Source organism: Augochlora pura, chromosome 3, assembly GCF_028453695.1.
Source record: "Augochlora pura isolate Apur16 chromosome 3, APUR_v2.2.1, whole genome shotgun sequence".
In the NCBI taxonomy this organism is placed as follows: Eukaryota; Metazoa; Arthropoda; class Insecta; order Hymenoptera; family Halictidae; genus Augochlora; species Augochlora pura.
This window is the reverse complement of record NC_135774.1, coordinates 5204747-5228496: the sequence shown is the minus strand read 5'-3', so window position 1 is coordinate 5228496 and position 23750 is coordinate 5204747. Positions and strand designations below refer to the sequence as shown.

Genomic DNA, 23750 nt, shown 5'->3' with positions numbered 1-23750 from the left:
ATTGTAAAAACGACGGCGTAAATTGGCCAATATCGAATCCCGAATGAGTTTAATAACCTCGAACAGCGTTGCTCTCTCTAATTGTAAATGCTCGCCATGTTCTGCGCCACCATGGAGATTCGACCAATTTGATTTTGCATCAATTTCGAGTTTATTTTCAGCAACGAATGCCCGAATACCAATTTCGTACGATACTTGTTCTACACACGCGCGAGTTGGCGGGAATAACGTTACGATCATGCGATCGTTTTCGAAAAGTACATTCAATTGTTCGAACTTCGTGGCCAACATTTATCAACAACTTCCTTCGTTGTACAAATTTATAAGTTTGGTATGATCTTGGTATCGCGTAAGGTGAGGAGCAACTAATTTTAAGTAGTACAGAACCAATTTTATACTCATTACTCCTGTAGAAGGTTGTGTTTACGGAGTTACGTGCGTCATCGCGTATGGCTTAAATAGAATCTGAATCCGATGGTCAACGTCGCTGGGAGAATTCATTGGCGTGTTTACGGGATTCTTTATAAATCGAGGCTCGTATTATACTTAGTAGCCTCGTAGCGCAGTGGCGACCACGACTGCTCAACATTTCGATAAAAATAATTTCCGGGCTCCTTGAGGTACGGTCATCGCTTCGTAAGATCCAGAAAAATGCATCAAGGTAATGAAATTCCTATGATCGGTAACGTTACGGTTGCCCGTGGAACGGAATACACGTATGCACAAACACACGCGACACGCTCGCTCCGTCTCCTCGTACGCTCGTGTCCCTGAGACAGAACAGAACGAAGTCGACGGACATTCCGAACGACCGTTGACGATCCACCGAATGATTTCTTACTACAACATCCAGGAACGAACGGAAGATTTAATTCGGTGATTTCTTGGAATATACCGCCGCAGGCGTACTTTTCTTGTTTCCGCAATTTCCGTGTTCTCGATTAATTGTAATTGAATACCATCGAATTTCGCATCATGCATAATTAATAGGCAATGATTCTTTAATGATCCGCGTTATTTTACCACTTTCGATCTAGCGGATATGCAGCCTTGACATAACATAAACGAAATTTAACGAGGAATTTAATACCGATCCTGTCTCGGCATCTCCTTTCGTCGCTCGAACAATTACAAAACGATAAGAGGCGTACAAGATTTAACTAATCGAATTTATATGTATTCGAATCTTATCAGCTTGCACTTCCCACCAAAGGAGTCCTGAATATGAAAAGTTGTTTTGACTGGAACGAAAATTGCTTATGTTTACATAGCGTAGCATTTGTCGAGTTGAATTTCATATTGTTCTTTTGATTATTGGCATATTGGGACTGTCCGCAATTGCTAATACATACTTGTTTCGGTGTACCGAGATCTCCTGTATTTCGCAAAGACGTCTGGTTAACGCGTTGTCCTCGTATGTGACTACGGATTCGAAAAGACTGTTATGACTTCTGTCGCGTTGTCATATGGGAGAAAGTGGAGTATATTGGTACCGAATAAGCGTATCACCTTGTTCGCAGTTGCTGCCCATGAGACTCGTGAACCAAGAACGACATTAACAACTGGTACGCGGACTTTGCAGTTACCTTGTATCTCGTAGACGGAATTAAGATCTTATTCAAATCGAAGGTCATGAAACATCGGCGAAGGAGCACGTGTCCTGTTCACCTATCGCTGCTCATCGACCGTTGAACAAAATTTTCTTGTTACCGAGAAATGATAACGATAAATGAAATTAATAAAATGAAATTTTAACCGGTGGCAAGACGATAAGAAGACAGAGAGAAGAAAGATATTTCGGTAATTATTCGGCACGGGGTCCTCGACACCGATTTCAACGACCTTGAAATACGTTGCCGAGGTCGTCATACCGAACAACCTTTTTCCTATATGCAACCGCTCGCAAAAATGTTGGTACATCATTTAAACCATTTTTAAAGTCTTTTATAGCTTTATCGTAACTGAACCAAATATCTTGAATTTTCGAACTCTTGAATTCTTATCGAAAGCTTGAACGATTCGCGAACGGGTTACGATGTTCTCCAAAGGTTAGTTTACATATACAATGCGTAATATTAACACACGGGTTTTTATTGCGTAACCTTACAATCGCGTAGTTATGAATCTGTCTTCGCTAACTAGTTTATGTTTCCTTTGAATCACTTATAAATCTGCCTTCGCCAACTGGTTTATGTTTCCTAATAATTACAATCTCGGTATATCGTCTTACATTTCAAATCCAATTTTAGACGAATCCAATCAACGAATTCAAACGAAACGATCGAATCCAAAAGATCTCCGACAATTATCGAAGTCGAATGATAAACTCGAGTTAATTTATGAGCCGTAATACGTATATTTATTAAAGTAAGGTCGGCGAGTGTCTCATCGATCGTTTGTTTCAACTACCGTTATAGCAACAGTTTTGCAATAATTCAGTTTTGCTTTGTAAGGAACTCACGAGTTATTTGCCAATTGTCGCGCAGTTATTCGCGTAATTTTCTGAACGTGCATTTAAACAGTGAATGTAAAATTGAAAATTATCATAATTGTACTAACCGTCGTATCATAAAATTCTAAACATGCATGTGTTTGTAAAACGTCAACTATAATATTCGGCAATGCGACAAGTATAACAAAGTTTCACGCCTATACAAATTGTATATTTTAAATCGCTGCATTTTCTAATATTTTGAATTATGCAATAATGTCTAGTTTATAAACGGAGACGCTAATATTCCAAGGAGTATATTCACGATGTGTTCATGACCGAGCGACTAAAAGTTATTACGTTTTAAACAATGTCCGAACAAATAAAGTGCGGATAAAATATTGAAATAACGTTTCGTTTTTTGTTACAGTGATGTGACGCAGCCCATCAGGAATATTTTTCTGCAAAATGATTCGTGCCCTTGTCCTTCTGTGCATGGCCGTTCTACCTGTTGTACGATGCCACAAGGTAAGATCGTGTCAAGTACCATGGAGATCATCAAGGACACTGTTATTCCGTGCAAACGCTTCCTTAAAACAAAGAACCACGCGTAGCACCGTCGTATAGTCATTCGTACCGTTGGTTTCAAATGGCGGGGCAGTCACAGGATGAGACGACGCTAATTGTCGATTCGCTACTTATTACGAAGTAAATTCACGCTGCGTAAACCTTGGCTCCTGTTAACGACGCTAATTACTTTATTAGCGAACAAAAGAATTCGGGACTTGCGAACGCCATAGAACATTCTCAACGTAATTGAATTGCGGTTACGTGCGGAGACACGTTCGAATTGAAAATTTAACGGCGTCTATACTGGATTTAACAAGTTGTATGCACGTTCCAGTCTATGCAATTATGGAACGTACGGAAATTGCATTTGCCTCTTGTAATAAAATGATCGTTTCATCTGTTGTACCATCGCGCACAACAGTGTATTACTGCATCGGATGTAGACGGTCTAAATTATTTCTAGTATCAGTTTTATTAAAAGCGCGGTTTCGTAACGACTTATGGCAAAATATACACAATTTAAGGACAAAATTGTTTAATCGTTACTAATCGTTCTTAATACGATAACGGTGATCAAAATTACAAACGAATATCATAAAAAGTATAGTATAACTTCTACTATAGCTATGGTATAGCTTCGATCGAAGGAGCGTCTCGAATATTCATTGAAAAAGTTGGGATAAGTTTGAATCGTGGCTCGATGTGATGGCATGAACATCGTGATGCTGCAAGGTGCAATAAAGTGGAGTATAGCATGGTTAAGTGGGAAAGCGATGACCTTATGATAAAATGCAAGTCGTATGCATACGTAATCGTAAATCGTAATACAATAATCGCGCGACGTTGATTTCTTGCGATCGACTATCGCAACTGATACCGGTTGTTCTCGAAATTCTCATCTCTTATTTCTTATTTCTGATTTCTTAGTAGTATTCGATTACAAAGTCAACTACAATTACAGATATTTTGGCATAAAGAACCGTGGAATCATCGATGCGATTTTCAAAGGCGACACCACTTGCCGTTGGCTGGTTGATTAAAAATAATACGCTTTGTGGCTTAACGCCGGGTACATATGTTCGCTAACCGGCAAATAAAGCTAATAGAACTGCAAGGAAACAGTACCACTAGGCACGATCGAATTTCCTAACGTAATGAGTGAAAGTGATCGACCTTAGGAGTCTAACTCGGCACGATAGTTAATTGCAACTCGATTTCTGTGGCACGGTACGTGACTGGGTGCTCATAAATGGTAGAAGCAGACCTTGGGCCGCGATTGGAAAACTTTAAATACGCATCTATCTATTGTACAGACGGCGTAAGAAACGAACACGCGACTGGACTACGCGGGTATGCGTTGTTCGACAATTGCCGATCAATGTCCTTGCGACGAGTACCAATTTGTCGTGTGCTCCGCGGCTGCGAAGGAACCTGTAATAAAATGCAACCAGTTTCATTGTAATCTGAACTCAAGCGTGGTCGATCAATGTTGTAAACTATTGTTAAATCGGGAGGAAGTAACGCTAGTTCAAACGACTACTCGAGTCAGGCCTTGGTTAGCGAACAAATTCTATCCGATTCTGAAATACGCCGATTTTCACGTTTGTTGCAGATCCACGAACACATGACGAGGGAAGAGATGTTGTTGGTGTTTCACACGGGACACGAATCTGGTAATTGCCATGAACAAATAGTTTCCAACAATTTAGTATTACTCCGTGTCACATACATTCAACGTCGACGTCGAAATAAAATTTATTTGTTGTTCATAATATTTCTCTTCATCTACCACGGATACAAATAAAACAAATAAATGTTAATTTGTCTACTAGTAATTGTAATTAATCGCGCGATGATGAAGAAATTATAATTATAATTTCTCATTTCTTGTCAATACCGAATGTACCGAACATTACATCGAATTAATTCGAATCCAATCCGATGTAACATCGATGTATTAATACGCGTGCTTGCGTAAAGAAATTCGATCGTTTCTCGATGGATAGATCTTCATCGTTTCGTTCATTGCGATATAAATATATTGTACATGTATACCAAGTCGGTCATTTTATCGATGCCGGTAGTTTACTCACAAGATACGTTGCGATTCATCTTCCAGTACCAGCATACGAAGTTGTGCCTGTGTTACATTCGGTGCACAAAAGAAATATGGAGAAGCCAGAGATACACCTGAAAGCCTTTGGAAAAGACATCGGGTTGTCGTTGAAACTCACGGAAGGGTTGTTGGCAGCGAACTTGCCAATGTGGATTGTCACAAAAAATACGTCGCAACCTGACGGTCTCCATTACGAGAAAGTGACAGCTGTGAGTATCCGAAAGCTGAAAATTCAACATTTTTCCTTTTCAGCCTACACCATATACCAAATACCATATTTTTAATTAGCTTATTTTACGTAACAAACGAAACATGTTTTCGAATTTATCAAAGTTTATACAATACGTAATTGTTCTCTGTTAATTTAATACGTCCGCAATTAACGTCCGTGATTTGTAATATAAATTGAAAGAGTGATCTTCAAAACGACTTCAATCTGTGGTTAAAACGGACCCAACCTATCGTCACCAGAGAATTAATAACAAAGAGAATGCGTTGTACCTTGTTGGCGACGAGACGAAAAAATGAACTCGATTTGCATTAAATTTGTTGTAATTGTTCCTTATGTTTCAGACGGACACAGATATCGGTGACATTTATCAAGACACGACCAACATGGCGTCGATTCTTTTGCATCGAGACGCGAATGGGAAAGTACTCGTTGTAAGAAGCCATTCTTTTTTAACGTTCCTTTCGCCATTCCGGCATTATTGCGACTCGTCTTTCGTCAACCTCCGCGATTCACTCTTGAACCCTCTATTACGATGATCGTAATACCACGATTCCCTGTAAAACATGCGTAAGTAAGAAGCAATTAACCAGCCTGGAGTTTGACCAAACCGATTGTTTGTTGATCACTGACTCGCAGAGAAATACATATAGTTAGGGGTACAAGTTGAGGAAACATGGCTGGTCACGCACGACTCGTCATCGCGGCTACGGAACTTGACGTCCACCTGATTGAACGATACTTGATGGAACAGTTTTAGTTTCGCGAAAATTCTTGAGGAAATCACGGACCTCTGGTAGAGTACGCGCCTTTAACAATTAAACTCGTTAAAATACACGTGATGAATACGCAACAATGTATTTCTCTAGTACGTATCAATCAAGTAAATCCGTCTACCAAGGAAAGAAAGGAAAGTCTCTAAAACAGAATCGCAATCGTTTCGACACTTCTAATCCGATGCTGCAATTCGCTCGCGGTTTATACAAAGATCCTGTTACCAAGGGATTGCGCGCGAAGAAAGGGAAAACGTAATCAAATTTCCTATATTGGTCCTACCTCCCTGAACAGTTACCAATTCCGAGAAGGCTGGGGTTTTCGGTGATTGCACGCCCAACCAACTGAAACTAAATTTCACTTGGGAAGCTCGATCTCTCACGGACTCGTACACGACGCAGCTGTATCGGCAAAGCCATTGTTAACCGCAAGTTCTAGGATTGCTCAAACACTATTAGCAGACTTGTCAAATAAACGCAAGGAACGAAAACATTCCTCCGAATACTTCGTAATACACCAATCGAAATATACAATGAACGTTTACTTAGATAATAGATGAACGTACTTTCTTTGATTTCTAAATTAGACTGTATCGCAAGATGACGAATACGGGCACGCTAGTATTCTTAATTATTTGGAGTGTACAACCAATAGAATGTTGCATTCAAAAACTGTAATATGTATCATAGTAATCGAGACGATTGCGAGAAAGAAAAATTAAATGATAATTTGAACTTGGAACCTTGTAATTCCTTTGCAATTTCCGTACAAAAGTTCTCTTTCAAAGACTATCCGATCATTAACGAGCGTGATCGAAATCATAATGAGAGTTTGTTCGGTTACAGGAGGGCCGTTTAATTTTCGAAAGTAACGGAATTGCTACAGAAATTTCGAGAGAAGCAAATACCGTGGGTTGATTACATAAGATCGTAAAAACGTTGTTCTATGCGACCCCGCGTGCCCTGACCTTTCGCTTTCACTCTCCCTCCCTCGCTTCGACCATTACACCTTCCCAACCGCGGATGAAACAACTTGATCGTGCGACGATCGCAAGTATCAACGATCCGATTATTGCAGCAATTTCAATGATTTTATAGAAAACGTGAAATTCGTGTTTCCACGAACGATATGATTAGTTTAGGTGCGACGCGATAATTGCCATAAAAGTGAATCGTTCGGCATTTATTGGTGTGCGCAGATTCATCAAGTGTCAACGGTCATCCCAAGCCGAGCACGGATCACTTTTGTGCCTCAATAACAGAAATTTTGATAATAGCGATACACGTGTATGTTGTAACGATGCCCGACATCGAGCTACAAAAATAATCCGTTTGGCGCATGGCAAGGAAATGTTTGATTTTTCCATAGAAATTACTTTCTTCAAACATTTTGTGTCTTAGGATGGAAACATCGGTGCGGAAATCGTGATCAGACCACTGCCGGATCGAATCCTGCGCGAAGTAGTGAATAGGATACCGACTCTTCACAGTGACGAGTTGTTACCGAACGTAACACGAAGTAAAGAGAAGTTGAAGTATACAAATCATCACGTGGTCTTCAAGAAAGCACCCAAACACAATTACGACCAGTACAGCGATTTTAGTAAATGCCTATTGATTTTTCTATCACGGTCGCGCCCAAACCGAATTCCTCTCGTGAACGAAAGTTATTGCCCCTGTAATTAAAAATCTATTTCAGCGCTGATGGAACCCGACCATTTATCTAAAAGGTACAGATCGAAACGTTCGATGGCCAATAGATCGAGGAGAGAAGCGCCTTACGTAATTTATCCGGAAATCCTTTGTATCGTGGATTACGATGGATACAGGTGAGACCCGTCAACAATTACGATCGCTGGTTTAAATCAGAGTTCACGGTTCTTTGCCGTTTCTATACTTTTATAAAAGTAAAAATACATAATAAAACGGATAGCAACCCGCTTGCATACAGAGATACAGAGATAATTATGCATTATTCGATAGGTTACACGGTGGTGATAACGTACAAATCAAAAGGTACTTCGTGTCTTTTTGGAACGGAGTAGATTTAAGGTACAAGCTGCTGAAGGGGCCAAAGATTCGTATCAGTATCGCCGGAATTATTATCTCACGAGTAATGTATAATTAATAAATTGGCTATCGAAAGATGCAGAGTGTCATGCACGCGTATCGGCGCGGGTTACGTTTTACATAATATCTTTTAGGGAAGGGATGCCACACCGTATTTGGAAAGGAATCGCGTGGGACGAGACGCCATTGATTCGGCGGCTGCGCTGACCGATATGGGCAAATATCTTTTCCGCGAGAGGAGACTTCCGGTTTACGACATAGCTGTCGCCGTCACGAAGTAAGAGTTTCCATTTCATTAACTGCATCTAAAGAATCTAAATCCAACAATCGTCCTAATAATCGAATTACAAGAACTTGTCACTCGTTAACTTTATCCTAGATAATCGATGTGCACGCATTGGTCTGGATAGGTTTGATCGGATGTTGGCGACAACAGAATTTCAAGGAATTCTCTATCCAGAACACGATCAATGTGTGCACATTGATATAGATATCGAAGTTAGACATCGGAGTTAGACATGAAATTCTCGTTGAACGAGCTTCCCTTTCGACGAAAATGATTGAAAACATGAGCATGAATAGAGCATTCTATGGCCCTCTACCTTATGTTATACAGTCCACAAGTATCCGGTGATTTCATACTGTTTGATTTTTATTTCGCAAAACAGGTATGATATGTGCCGTCGTAGGAAAGGCGGCCGCTGCACTAAGGGAACTGCCGGTATGGTTTATTACATAGCGCTCAAGCTTTCTTTTTCAACTTATTATTATATTTTTCCTCTTAATATTATCTTCACTGTTAGCATTTGTACAGTATTTGTATTAGTCCTAATGTAGTTGTTGGCTTTGAAAGGTGCTGCGATAGCATATGTTTGATGGGCGTGGGACCTGTAAGGGTGAATCGGTCGAAAGAGGTATACTTTCGCGCGTACACTTTTGATAATTTGCAATCTTGATAATTCTATGTTTCTCAAACAATTTTATGTTTGAGTCTTTTAAACGAGGCCTTTTAAACTTTAAAATTTGAGATACTTTTAATAATGCATAAGTACACTGTGATTAGAACGCATACACGTATATTGTATTAAACACTACTTTTGCATCTTACAATTACCGAAATTACATCGTTGTAGAAAATTGTACAAAAACTTCTGTGTACATATGTACATAATTGTACAGGGTATTTCGCAATCGGTGGTACAGTTGTAGTATACTCCTTTCAGGAAATTCAAATAATTAATTATGGAACACCCTGTACATTAAAAAGTCATCTCACGTTGGTATATTAGAAACTATCGGTATATATATGTATATTCGCACGCGTAAATGTTTATTAAGATCTGTCGTTTGGATCATTGAAAATACAGCCAGTCGAGTTTTAAAAATGTTGTTGTAAATTATGAGAAAGCATATCTTTTTGACACTTTCGATTCACCAGCTCCCCAAACACACACACAGATACACATACACATATACGCGCGCGCAGTGTCAAGTGCTACACTTGCCATTGTATTCGAGACTAGTCGCCTCTAAATATGTAGAAGAAGGGCTTAATGCGTACAATGTATACTCAGTTGCCTATAATTGGTAGTAACTTAAATCAAATTAAAAAGGTAATGGTAAACTAATACATAGTAACGACGTACAGTCGTGACGATATCAAGAACTAAGATCATTGTCCTCGACATAACACCGAAAATTCGCCTCAAGCGTATCAAACTAAACGAGTCACGTACATGGTAACAAACTGCACATTAGTGACGATATATGCAAAGGCATCGAATAATCGTCATTCGATCCTCTTTCCGTGTACGTTGTATCGCGGTGAGATCGCGATACGAACCCTGGTAGCTCATGGTAAGAATGCGGGTCCGATTGGTCAATGAGATAGTGCGAATCGATAAGTAACCGTGGTAGCAGATGCGGTTAAACGACGCAGCGTTTACGGGAGCGTCTTGCAATCTCACCACGGTACATACGCAATTTCTAACTTTTCCTATCGAGCAAACAAGAAGATTGTATAAACATGATTCGTGCACAAACGCCAGATACTACGGGAATCTCGAATTATTCGTGCAAGAGAAACAACGTTCGATTACTAATTGACACTCGTTTACACACGCGTTAAATTTGATTTGTAGCATTTCAACGCTGTCATCTTTTACGTTTCCGTGCCTGAACCAAGGGAGAAACTTTCCGCGCAACGTTCGATCCGCCAATTGTACTCGCTTCTTGGCAATGAACATACACCACTGACGCTTCCAGTTTTGAAAGATGAGATAAAATGAAATGGAACGCGTCCACCTACTCTCGGAACAAAAGATCGTACAAAGATTACGCAGCATCGTTGTCGACGGAAGCGTGATGTCGCGCGTCGCACCTTATCGTCGTTCTTTTACTTTATTCCTGTTTTATCCAAATCACGCAAAGCGACTTGGCACGCGTGTACGAGCCACGCGTTTCCTTTGATTGTCCTGTGACGTGGTCCAAATCAAGCAGGTTGTGGATCTACATGATAAAGTTGAACTTTTGTTGTTGCATTGCAGATTAGATATGTGCAGGAGGCAATACGCGAATGACGTGTGCAATAGAGGAACCGCAGGTACGTTTTATCGGGATTAAACAAATTACGAAAATTATCGATTGATAATACAAACACTTAACTGTGTGTGCACAGCTCTGCGAAGGTTCTTCCCTGCTCTCAAGTAATTCTTTATCGCAATTTCACGACCAAATATTCTGCAAAAGATATCCTGAAGATCGTTGTGAATTAGGTTCTCGTTCTTTCGAACGTTATTACGAGTGTGTGGTATTGAAACATACGACAGTTTCTTTACGTATATACAGGATGTCCCATTTAAAGTAACGCACTCAATTATTTCTTAAAGAATATTTAATTAACGATATCGATCGTAGAGACGGGTTTTCGTAGAATAATCGTAGTCTCGTTTGACAAGTAATTGTTCAGTTACACACTGTAACTACATTTATTTGCCAGTGATACGAATTTATAGACTACAGTAAAGGTGCTTTCATTTTCATTTATTTGTTTATTAATTTTCTTGAATTGAACGCTATGTTTGAAGTTTGTACAACAAATATCTAAACGAACATAATGATTTCAGTTATCTTAAACTAAATGTCAACTGAAATTCTATGTATAGCTTGCCACTTGCGCCTATCTGTGAATGAAACCTTTCTCCGTCTGGGATTTTCAGTTTTCCTCTGTTCTGTGTCTCTCATCCTGATTCTTGCACTGAATTTAAGAACGAAAAGGAAGGAATCGCACATTTGACTTTTCGAAACTCATCTCAATCTTCGAAACTGTTCTCTCTCTTTCTCTCTCTCTCTCTCTTTCTCTTTCTCTCTCAAATCTTGTCTGCTCCCTTCCTCCATTGCACAGAGGCTATGGTTTCCTAGTATCGGATATGGGCATACGTTGTATGGTACATAAAACCAGTAGCAGTACTTTATATTACCATTTTTATCTGTGAAACAATTTCAAAAATACAATGATTTCGATTTTGTGCTGTTATTCAATAAAATGTGAATTATTTTATTCAAAGCTAGTCAATCGTCTATAGCGTCGTATCGCTATGTATAATTAATTAATTGCTCCCGATCGTGTCCAATTTAACTGAAGAACGTCTGATAAAAACATATTCCTGAATCATGCTACTCACCCCCCCCCCCCCCCCCCCCCACACACACACCCAGTCTACGCCCACCACCCTCTATATCTTCGTTCCGTGCTATACGACTTGTACCTTTTTTGTTTCTTTGCCTGCAAATTTCCGAGGATCGTTTCTGGTAAGTCTTCGAATAAATGTAACTGAAGGATAAAGTACAGGAATAGGTTAACGGAAGGATACAAGGAACGATACAAGTCCTAGAAATCGCTAATAATTATCGTATCGTAGATATCGAAGGAAAACATTATTACAAATTCTATGGTAAATTACATAAGTGACAGTTACAATTGTATCGATTGCTTCGATTAATCATTCAACATAAATTAACATCGGATGCATGCTGCCTGTGAAACAATCGTTCTTATCCGAATTTCTTTATTAATGGATAACTTATTGGTCGATTGAATTAACCGCGATTAGATTTCCGCTACAATCTCGTACCTAATAATGGAATCGACGATTCGACGATAACTAAAATATATATTGCTGCAGAAAATTTGATCAAACCCTGTACACTTCGTTACTCTGCTACTTAATTTAACTTGCCGTGAATGCAGCTTATTAGCTTATATCGAATAACGAATCGACTAGCAGCATTAACATTTCTATTAACATTAACTCCTTACTGTATATAGAGTTTAAGTGATCGTAAACTAATCATGATCGTTTATTTAGGTTTCGCGTACGTGGGCGGAGCCTGTGTTGTAAATAAACGTTTGGAAAAGGTCAACTCGGTCGCAATCATCGAGGATACCGGCGGATTTAGTGGAATTATCGTTGCTGCACACGAAGTTGGTCACTTGTAAGTTTGTACCGCATCTCATCTTTTACCCATGAAAGAACATTGAGAACATTGTGAACATTGTTGTCGAGAATTAATCAACTTCTATCATAATTTGTAGGCTTGGCGCGGTTCATGATGGATCACCGCCGCCCAGTTATCTGGGAGGACCTGGAGCAGAGAAATGTCGCTGGGAAGATGGCTACATTATGAGCGACCTTAGACACACGGAGAAAGGATTCAAATGGTCTCACTGCAGTGTATCATCCTTTCATCATTTTTTAAAGTAAGCGTAACAGCGAACGCAGCATTTTATGTACAAATTAGCCCTCTTAGTGCCGATCAAAACAATCGTGTGTGCCCGAGCAAAATATGTAAAACTTGTATCATTTACTTTAATAAAGTTTTCTCAAATTTAGTTCCTAAAAATGAATAAATTCTAAAAGGGAAGAATTATAAAGAAGTGGCCAACCACGATATATTGTTGTTCAGTACTAAGAGGGTTAAATACGATTCGATTCTATATTTACAATTGAAAAATGGAAAAATGAATCACACAGATTTCATGAATGAAATATAAAACTTTGTTTCGATTTCATTATTTTAGTGGCGATACAGCTACCTGTTTGTATAATGCTCCCCACGAAGATGAGGCACTTCCCAGAGTTCTGCCTGGAAAATTGCTCTCGTTGGATGCTCAGTGTCGAAAGGATCGTGGAACTAGTGCTTGTTTCGTAAGTTATTTGAAAATCAAATTAAGCTACTTGAAAGTCAACTTTGATCACGTTGTCGTATATATCGTTTCATACGGTTAAACGCGAAAGCGGTGTGAACGAGAACGAATTGGTGACATTTCAAATAGAAAAAAGTATCGTAATGTTAAAAAATACCGGCACATTATTTTTAACATATTCTGCATGTTGCGATCGATGCATGTTGTACACAACAAATTATATTTTACGTAATATTTGTTAAAAGAATATTTTGATTGCATTATAGAAAGACGACAGGGTTTGTGCTCAGTTGTTTTGCTTCGACGCTGGTTCGGGATACTGCGTGGCGTATCGTCCAGCAGCCGAAGGCTCCCCCTGCGGAGACGGTCAGGTAATCGTATTGCTGCTGCTCGACGATTCGAACAACATTTTATTCTGAACTCGTCCAACATAATTTCGTGAATAATTTCAGTATTGTCTGAATGGAAAGTGCGTGGCCGAACACGAAAATATTATACCAGACTACACGCAAAATATTCCGACGTATGTTCGCCGAGATGGCACCTATAATCCCACAGCTCATAATCGGCCCCTTTTCGCTCAATACAACACCACAGAATACAGGTAATAACCCCATGATTCTTGTACATGCGTATAGGCGTACATCTTATTGTTTTTAGGATATCCTTTTTTTCGATTTGATCTCTCATTTGCAAAATTTGACGATCAATAATTACAAACGCTTGTTTTCCCGCGAGTGAATTTTCACTCGACTAGAGCGAACCTGCGTATGGAAGATAAACCGTGTCCCATGCGTTTACTATCGTTGGAATGATAATACGATTAAATGGTATTTCACACAGGTATCCGTGGGAATCAACGACACACAGCACGCTACTATCAAAATTTAAATACTCCTCGCCGTTAACGAATCTCTTTCCGTCATCGTCGACGTCGACGACCAGTTCTTACAAACGCATCACACCATTCTCGACTACTCCGGCATCCAAATACATATACACGACTGCCAATTATTTATACTCCAGCAAATACAAGACTAAAGTAAATACTAACGACGACAATAGTATTAAGAGCAAATACGGTAGTAGCACTACCAGAAAGTATACGAACCATATAAACTGGTATTATACCGTTAGTCCCCTTCCGAAAGTAACCAATGAGCTCAGTTACCCGAAAATTAGCCCGTTCAAACATAAGAGTACTATGAGCACGATGTCGTTTCCACCAACCACCAAAGGAGACCAGAACGAACTTCAAACGAACGGTCGGGGTAAGAGAAATCTGTATCAAACCAATGCCACTCTTCTCTTCTTAGATGTGTGAAACTTTTCCTCTATTCTATTTTCTTTTAATCCGTCCTAATTGTATCGATCATCATCGACAATGTTATCAGCCCGATAACAATTTCCTTTGGGTCTTCTTCGCTTTAACTGTCCTATACTCTCGTCTTTCGAATTCCAAGGTTCAGTTGTGAAATACGTACCTTTCTTCTTATTCTACTTACTCGTTCGACGACCATCTTTGATCGCTATTCATTTTATTACGTAGCTGCTCAGGCTACGAAACGATCATGGAAATTGTGACAGACTGACTCGTTGCCTTTTCATCCGGAGATTATTTCCGAACCAGCTTCATTCAATTCACTTACGGAACAGTGAATAAATACATATCTTCTATGCGCATCATCAGTTTTCGGTACCCTTTTCATTAACTCACAAAATATTCTGCGCGTGTCTTATCATCTTTTGGTCCTTGACTGTACGTTTGCGTAAAAACGTTTCTCAATGAACGAAATATTATAAAATATTTTCAAATTGGAACAAATATTTGTCACTGCGATTAAACGACGCATTTGAGAAATAATAATTCCAAAAAACAAAATACTGAAGACAATCAAGAATAGAAACTAAAGCATATATTTATAAACGGTTCAGAAACCAACCAGTCAAAGTCCACTTTTGTCTTTAAAAATGTATCGAGCACATCTTTGTCGCATGCTTTTTCAATCGATAAATCAATATAGCCGATTTCTTTGTATAATTTCTTTACAAAATTAATCAACTTGTCCTGATTGACTTTCGAGCACGTAACTTTGCTAAATGATTTTTGAACGGATTGATGGGGAAGCGACTGTGGCGCGCCAAGTTAAAATGCCGATTTGTTTATTTCAGTTTTAGATGTGATTTCTCTAAAATGCGTATTTCTTTGGTTCCCAACGATTATCGAAAACGTTAATACCTGCTAAGTAAAAGAATCATGATTTCTCAATCCGAGTTCGTTCTTATCGTATCCGACTATTCTCGTCGCTTCTAGAATTTGCTCGATCGTTTTCTTCAACGAACGTTCACCCGATTTTCGGATTTCTTTTCAGAACCAGAGGACGATGAATGCACGGACGTAGGGTCAGATTGCGCGGAGCTGATCGACAGGCTGAGAACATGGCTGTGCCATTTGCAATCTGTGAAAAAACGCTGCTGCGCGTCCTTAAAGACGATTTGCTCCGCTTGATCGAAAGAGGAAGTACGATTCCAATTAATTAGGACGTCGCGTGGCTATGTCGACCACGGATCCGACAGAGAAAATCAGCCTGCGCACTCGGCAAGCATTCACGGTCGATCGAGTAGAAAGCTCGAACGATAGGGACTAAATTGCGTCCTCGGTATCGGAACACATTTTCCGAACGGCCTTTTAAAGTTCTGACGGTCCATGAGCCCTGGCCGCACATCAAACTGCAGTTCCCCTTCGTTAAGTAGATAGATGTAACTGTTATTCAGATATAACTTCATTCTTCCCTTTTTACGGTAGTACCGCAGGAACTTTGTACAGAGAACGGGTGTTACGAAGTCGATCACTGTCGAACAATTTGATCGATTTCATTCGGTATTCGGATGCATATTTATTCGATACATGTAATCACGTGGGTCACTACTCGCGTTTTATTACGATAAAAGTGTTTCATTGCATACGGGTTCGTGTGTGCGTATATGAGACGAGCTTTCCTAAATCATGAAAATTGTAGCGCAAGATAATAAATGGTGATTACACGATTTACGCGTTTCCCCTGCTCCCTTTGCTCCTTCGTGAAACAAACGTAATTTATATATGCCCGCAGCAGTTTTCCAGACGAGTCAACAAAATTTTCCAATAATTGCAATCGATTACCGCAATAAAAGTATTAAAAACGATTAATCTTTCAACATTTTTATCCGAGCCTATAACGAGAATTTCAGAAATGCAGCTTTAAGTTGGAAGTTTTATTATAGAAGTTTGCGCCTTTTTACATCGAAGAATAATTTTTATTCAGACTATGACATATTGTAGCGATTTATTTGGTGTATCGCAGTGGGACCCAGGATTCCGGCGAATATGATGCAGGATACTGCAAATAGGTTCTGCTCACATCGTCGAACGTAATACCGTTCATGGTTATCGAATTGCTTACCACGTTTGTATAATTCACGATGCTTCGAAGAGGCGTGTTCAAATCGTGAGACTGTTGGTGCGATCGTAAATTGGCAATGACAGAGAACTGTCTTTTACATATGTTACAGCGATGAGCTCGTTCGCCTGAAATAGGACCTTCGTTAGTCTATCCCTATAACAAGGATCTAAAACGCATTCATCACATTTTAGAATATAGACCAAATACGTAGCCATACTGAGGTACACGTAGATACATATTCGAGGTGATTGAACGTCAAAGTATTAAAAATTGATAGTTACCATTATGTAATTGCACGTGATGGTGAAAAGCCGCTAGTTTACAAAATCCTCGATTGCACACCGAACATCGCATGGGCCAGTTTCCGGTATGAGAATATCCGTGCGCCCTTAAGTCGCCTGGCGTTGGAAAGGACCGCCCGCATTCATTACATTTATGCGGCTTTTCCTGTGCAGGCACATATTCAAAAATTAATACTGAGCTTCGGCCACACAAATTTTCGATAAATGTTTAAAATTGCATCTTTCGATGACCTTGACCTTGACATATATGTTACGACGTTCACCTTCCCGAGTTACAATAATAACAAATCAATAACGAATAAAGACAGTATGTATTGCACAAAAATGTAGAATCTTCTTCGCTTCTGATATAGTTTTATTTTCATTTTGTTTAATCATTGGCACTATTATGTATCGTGATTCTAATTAAATTTCGCTGACCTGATATACTATAAATCCCCGCCCCTGTTGCACCATCCACTTCTCCTCATCTTACACGTTACAGGCAATTAATTAAACCGATCGACGTACCTTCTAAAAATTGTTAATAACTCATTAATTTTGCACAAAATGTCAATAAAATCGTAACAACAGTATAGCTGACGCAATATAGACGCAAAATTGATTATTTTCGGAGACAATGTAAAACTATTTGAGATATTACGTCTCGTGACGATTACGTAAGAAAACGTTAAATAAATACCAAACGAAAAACAAACTGTGATCAAAAACGTATCGGGAAAATCGCTAGAAGTCTACTCTTGATTCTGCGATCACAAATGTTTATAAATCATCGCAGCTAAGTGATTTATTAATCAGTTTTGGAAGCAGTGTTCCGACATAGCCTTGGATAGTTAAATACACTCGCCAAAAATAACTGCTTAATTATTTTTGCAGCCATAATTTACGCATATTTACGTTACAAAAGTATGAAATGGTGTCTTGGCTAACTTCTCGTTATAACTTTGTCGAGATTTTTTACATAATTAATAAGTTATTGTTTGAAAAGCGAAATTATCATTCTAGTGCTTGTAATGTGAAAGACGGAGAGAAGTAGATGGCGCAACGCTAACGGAACAGTCGGGCGGCGCGCTTTGTCTCTTTCTGGCACACCATCTTTGTTCTTGTCTTATAGATAATAAAGATTGGGAAAGTGAGTTTACAACTCGCCACCACAGATGGCGCCACCATTTGCTTTTCTATTCTTGTGGCGCAATCATGGCGCGCATTATCTTAGTTCCTTCGAAAATTCATAATAAGTAACTTTTCACTAACAATTAATGAACTAGTATAATTGATAAGTCCTAATAAAAGGGACCTTCCGGATTATTTATGTATAATTTTTAATTAAATATGATTCGAAACAGATTAGTCGGAATTTATTTCCGGTTCCCTTGTACGAACAGAGTGCCTAAATCGCAATCGATATCAAATGTGTTAACAATAATCGAAAAATTTACAAACCTTGTAATGGGTCATTCGATGATAATACAAATTTGAGGAAGCAGTGAATCGTTTCCCACAAATGGGACATTCATGCGGTCGTTCCCCAGTGTGGATTCTCACATGCGTGTTCAAAGAGCTGCTCGTACTGAACATTTTTCCACATACGGTGCAACCATGCGGCTTCTCTCCTGTTAATTGTATTTGCATCGATGCTAGAGTTATCTCCATACGTTTCTTAATTTGTCGAAGCAAACGTGAAATTTTCAGTAACAAACATACTAGGCGTAATAAAAATTTTGTAGTTTCTATTCATAAGCTATAATCACAGCACATTTTAGTGTTTACAATTATGGAAGAAAATTTTAATCTTCTTCTGGCTGTTTTCTCATCGTTATCGAAAACCGTTCGATATAGAAGAGTATGCGATTACTATATTAACATTTTCATCTTTAAACCGAAGAACTTTGATTTGAAAAGTTTTTCATATCTCCAAAAATAACAAGAATATTCAAGTGCTAGATTTGTTTAACAGGTGAGTAAGAACGATAAATTATTTAACGTACAAATCGACGTAAGAAGAAGAAGAAGAAGAAGACTGACCTGTGTGAGTTCGTAAATGTCTTTTCAGCAGAGAAGGCCTGTCGAAATTTTTACCACATGTTTGACATGGTAAACACCTTTGAAACTTGAAATGATTTATCAAGTTTCGATTCTTGTCAGAACTCCGGCAGCTTAGATCTAAAGGCATATCCTGAACAACGCTCCATACTAAACATTAAATATAGTAAGCACAAAGGTAATATTTGAAAATAAAAAGAACATAGATTCGTTTGACGCAATAGCAACTTCAAATAATTTGAACTAATTAATTATTTGTTCATTTCAAATACGACGAAAGAAATAATCTTGAAAATCTTGAAATCGATTTGGATCACTCTTCTAAAAATATTTTTTTTGAACACGTTATACGTCGAGACACGTTTCTAGCACGTTTTCCGGTTACATATATCGTTGGTCGAAAAGCGTATCGTTATGCACGATCCAGTGCCAGTGAAATCGTCAGAAATAACCGGCGTACAATGTGTTCAGAGATCTTTGCAACAATTTACTTCATGCAAAATTCTTTTCTTAAAATGTTCACGCTCAACAAACTTCTTTTGAATTCGTCAAATATTGTCGCGAAACAAAATAATCGGTCCGCTGGTGCGGAAAATGAAAGGTGACCGTTTCTGTTCCCAAAAATCTCTTCGCACAATGCTGTATAAACCATTCATTACGAATAGAAAGAAAACAATACTGTATACATTCAACTTAGAAGCTTACCGGACATTACAAATCTGTCTAATGTTTCTTGAAAAAACGTTGTGCAAAAGGGTATCACTAACTTCACCAACGATTAAATGTCACGCACTTCGCGAACAGATGAAGGTACGAGGAAGGGTAGCTGTGGTGTTTGCTAGATGCTACCGCAAACGAATAAAAAGCACGATTACAGGTGAGAAAGGAAGGAAGGAGCTATCTTCTCGAAGGCGCATGTCGAAGGCGGTCTTTCTTTCGAACGTTACGCCCTTCCAATAACATCACACCATCGCTACATAATCATACACAATTTTCTAAAAACGTCACATATAATATTAATAGACTAAATAATATACAGTATTAATATAATATTAATGGAATTTTTAGGAAACATGACAACGCGTTATCGACAATTCTTTGCCGATTCTTGCGTCGTCCAGTGTTTTATCTCTTTCTTTTTTTTCTTTTCTTTTTTCGTTTAAACTTCACAAATTATATCTGCACAAATCTATTAGTGTTAATAAATGACAACGCAACACGCTCCGCTGATCCATATCGAGCGTCCCGTTCTTTCATCGTGCCAACCGGTACTAAGAATGTTACAATGGTACCACATTTCCATGTAAACTAAAAGTCATCCAAAGAACCATATTTTCTACGATATCCGTTTGTGAATCCAAGTAGGTAAGCTTACGATAGAATAAGAAAATAGAAAGGCATGAAATAAATTGTTGAATCCATCGAATTTATATAATGTTACTAATAGATTTTTACTTAGAATCCAGCAGCTTCCCCAACTGCAAAGTCAAATTTTTTATATTACGATGAAAAAACTCGAGGTGATTTTCGTATTTATGGTGAGAAAAAGAACAACGTATCAACGAATTAAATGTTACAGGGTATAGTAAAACTTTTGTTTAAAAAAGCTATTCGTATAACAAACAGGTGGTACGTAATTTTTGGTGGCCCGTATAGATGAATCGATCTATACAAAGTAACATTATTTGTACGATGTCAACGCTTAATTATTCTGATATAAAGAGAGGACTGTATCGATCAACGGTAATGCATCGTCATACTATTGGCTATTTTTCATAGCATTCGAACGAAATGGAGGCAAGATAATTTGTCGAACGACATCAGAACGCCGGACATCCCACAGCGACCGCCCCTCGTTTATCACCTGAGAGGATATTAACGCTATTCAAGTTTCCTCCAAATCATCTGAAATCGCTCCTTCATTTACTGTGAGCGACAATATGTTCGATCTTCCTTCGGCAACAGTATTTCAACGTTAACGTAGGGGATCGATTTGAGGAACGATTCGCAGAACAATTCGAAAACTAATTTAAAATATTAGACAGGAGTTAGGATAGAAGATAGGAATTTCCAATTCCGTTGATGTTATATTTATATTTGATCGTCTTACTATACTTACTATGTTAGAATTTATACAATATTGTAGGGGGATTATTGTTTGGAAATCCCACAAAACTCCGTGGTAGTATAATAAATGGGCAACAACTAACGTTGGTTAACAATAACAATAATAATAACAGTAATAGTAACAGTTTATTAACGATAACGTACGATAACAACAACAACAACGACAACAATGACTCAACAACTATATCCACGACACTATGACAACTATGCATAACTTTACAGGGCGACGGTTCTCTCTCCCTCGATCTTTTCCGTCGGCCCTTCCATTTTTACCATCTTTCCACACTATGTCTCATTGTTGCTTATTCGCTCTCTTTCTTTCCTTATCTTCATCTCATTCGCTCACGCTCTATCTTTTGGCCACTCAGGACTTCGAGGAACCTAAGCTATGGTCCCACGTCACTCGACCTGCTCAATACTCTCTAAACATCTATGTATCTCATTCATTCTGTATTTTACGACTCGCGACCATTTTACTTTTCACACTCGGAAAACAACCCTACAATATATCGGTGCTATTTTTTATAAAAACTGAATTATTGAAATATAAATCGTTAGGCTTATTTGCGAGTGTTGCGTAAATAAAGCACAATGGATCGCACAACTCGATATTTATAGCTACATATTTAGCTACCTATGCGAGGCATCGTTTGCACCAACGCATGTACGGAAAAGAAATTGTAAGTAGAAGTGATAATAAATCGATTGAGATCTAACAATTTATTTAACAAAAATTTATTTAATGAATTGAACAAAATTCGAGAACATTCAACGCCTGTCGGCCGAAGAAAGAATCTTGTGTGAATTTATAAACCAGCGTTAGCTTTAGTTATCGATTACGTTATTCAGATATTAAGCGTTTCGATATGCTTAGTATATGTATAGGCGACTTATGCTATTGTACTTCGAACGGCGAGACTCTTTCAAAATCACTGTCATGCGCAGTAAACTGGCGGGAATGCGCGCGCCAATTTATTTTACCGCGATAAACCGCCAGATTTCCAAAAGATCGATCTTAAATCGCCATTCCTACCGCGAACATCACTTCACGCGATACTGTTGTAAATGTTTTAAACAATTTAAAAGGAGGCGTTGCTTTACGCTGTTACCACACAACAAGATTCGTAACCTAATTCACCGATGAGAGGAGAAATTGTGTGTGTCTCAAGGTTGGCAGGCCGAGGGTTCATCTATATGCATAAAGGTAGTTGTCTTGTCAATGTCTTATAAAATAGCAGTAGTATGAAGCCGATATTTGGCAAAATCAAAACCTTTTTTTTTATTTAAAAGATTCACTACATTTAGTAGTAGATTCTAAATTTTTGTTGTGAAATTTTTCCAACCGAATCATGATCGAATTTTAATGATAGAATGGAAGTTGTAAAGGACTACCTAGGATCTATAAATCCACATTGGGTGGCAGTGGTGGCAGCAGGCATGTATACTCATCTTCGACAAATTTGCATAATAGGCCTATGTTTCGACGACGACAGCAGTTCTTCTTTTGAACCAACATATGCATCGGTGCTCTTCACATTTTCTGTACTATGCCTTCTCGCAGAGTACAAACTTTGGCCTAGAACACTTAAGGAACCACCGATCCAACTTCTTTATATTTACGAAGTAAGAGCGATGTTCATTATTTTGTAGAATATTAAACTTAACCTTTTAAACTTGTGAATAATTGGAATGTTTTTCATTTTCGCGGTGAAATAAGTTTCAAAAATATGTATATCGATCTCTAAATAAGAAAACGATATTTCTTATCGAAAAAGCACGTTTCAGTTATTATTGAATGTTATAATAGATCTCTTTTCCATTTCATATTTGGGTAGATGTTGGTGGCTGTTTTGACTACAAATCTAGCAACACTTGCTGTTTGGGTTCCGTTTACGCATGTCATTTGTTGTTTAACGCAAGAGTCGAGTAAATGGGTAAGTCAGTATCAAATAAAAAATGTGGAAAGAAAAATAAAATAATATATCGATCACATTATTTTACAGTTACTTTGGCTAAATGGAACTTTGGGCTTTAACCGTTATTCCGCATTAACCGAATTTGCATATTACATGGCGGACAAAAGTGCTGCAACTCACATGGCATTTTGCATGTCGGTATTATCATTCGTTTGGATGCTCGATGCAACGGAGTCGCTGGACGCGATTTTAGACATCTGGACCAAGTAGTGAACCAGTGATGTTTAGTTTCGTAAGAAACTTCCAATATTCTAGAGTCTCGAAAATTCAAAATTTTAACAACATGTATTTTAAAGAAACATATATATAAGGAAATACAAACAAAAATCTCGGTAGCATAAAGCACTAAAAAATAGTATTTAACGTTTAATTAATGTTTTAGTTATGTTTTTAAATTAGTTGACTACTTTAATTTGTAGAGAAGAAAGGAACCGATTGTGGACTTTCCGCGAATCCAAAAGAAA

General features: G+C 38.4%; 3 protein-coding genes across 7 annotated transcripts in view; 2 read left to right on the top strand and 1 right to left on the bottom strand.

Annotated features, from left to right (window-relative positions):
• The window catches only part of LOC144478909 (A disintegrin and metalloproteinase with thrombospondin motifs like), a 33174-nt gene extending 16451 nt beyond the window's left edge, over positions 1-16723 (top strand). For 2 of the 5 annotated variants that reach the window (XM_078197277.1, XM_078197278.1), the window contains 16 exons: positions 2862-2959; positions 4614-4674; positions 5121-5326; positions 5691-5780; positions 7521-7722; positions 7819-7948; positions 8103-8232; positions 8324-8466; positions 10736-10791; positions 12557-12683; positions 12784-12948; positions 13270-13396; positions 13662-13766; positions 13848-13999; positions 14239-14666; positions 15768-16723. In XM_078197277.1, coding sequence (XP_078053403.1) covers positions 2900-2959; positions 4614-4674; positions 5121-5326; positions 5691-5780; positions 7521-7722; positions 7819-7948; positions 8103-8232; positions 8324-8466; positions 10736-10791; positions 12557-12683; positions 12784-12948; positions 13270-13396; positions 13662-13766; positions 13848-13999; positions 14239-14666; positions 15768-15904 — 2319 coding nt within the window. In that variant the 5' untranslated portion in view covers positions 2862-2899 and the 3' untranslated portion in view covers positions 15905-16723. Of the gene's footprint in view, positions 1-2861; positions 2960-4613; positions 4675-5120; positions 5327-5690; positions 5781-7520; positions 7723-7818; positions 7949-8102; positions 8233-8323; positions 8467-8857; positions 8911-10735; positions 10792-12556; positions 12684-12783; positions 12949-13269; positions 13397-13661; positions 13767-13847; positions 14000-14238; positions 14667-15767 lie in introns of all 5 variants that reach the window. The other 3 variants (XM_078197280.1, XM_078197279.1, XM_078197281.1) reach the window with 3 other exon arrangements.
• On the bottom strand, positions 16722-19895 carry LOC144467612 (uncharacterized). The gene is made up of 5 exons (XM_078176499.1): positions 19889-19895; positions 19166-19333; positions 18584-18753; positions 17120-17285; positions 16722-16963 (listed from the first exon to the last, which is right to left on the bottom strand). Exons 1-5 carry the CDS (start codon positions 19893-19895, stop codon positions 16722-16724), a joined length of 753 nt encoding a protein of 250 aa, XP_078032625.1.
• Positions 19896-22457: 2562 nt separating this feature from the next.
• LOC144467952 (uncharacterized) lies at positions 22458-23496 on the top strand. The gene is made up of 4 exons (XM_078176983.1): positions 22458-22514; positions 22681-22933; positions 23146-23244; positions 23314-23496. The coding sequence occupies exons 2-4, from the start codon at positions 22682-22684 to the stop codon at positions 23494-23496; spliced, it is 534 nt and encodes a 177-aa protein (XP_078033109.1). The 5' UTR covers positions 22458-22514; position 22681.
• Positions 23497-23750: the final 254 nt, after the last annotated feature.

Bases quoted from the DNA above. Each gene is read 5' to 3' on its own strand.
- LOC144467612 (XM_078176499.1), bottom strand. The intron at 18,754-19,165 runs GTCAGTCTTCTT...TACAATTAACAG, and splicing joins ACATTTACGAACTCACACAG to GAGAGAAGCCGCATGGTTGC. The intron at 16,964-17,119 runs GTAACTATCAAT...GTCCTATTTCAG, and splicing joins TCACGTGCAATTACATAATG to GCGAACGAGCTCATCGCTGT.
- LOC144467952 (XM_078176983.1), top strand. From the start codon at position 22,682: ATGGAAGTTGTAAAGGACTACCTAGGATCTATAAATCCACATTGGGTG. The intron at 22,934-23,145 runs GTAAGAGCGATG...ATATTTGGGTAG, and splicing joins AACTTCTTTATATTTACGAA to ATGTTGGTGGCTGTTTTGAC. The intron at 23,245-23,313 runs GTAAGTCAGTAT...ATTATTTTACAG, and splicing joins CGCAAGAGTCGAGTAAATGG to TTACTTTGGCTAAATGGAAC.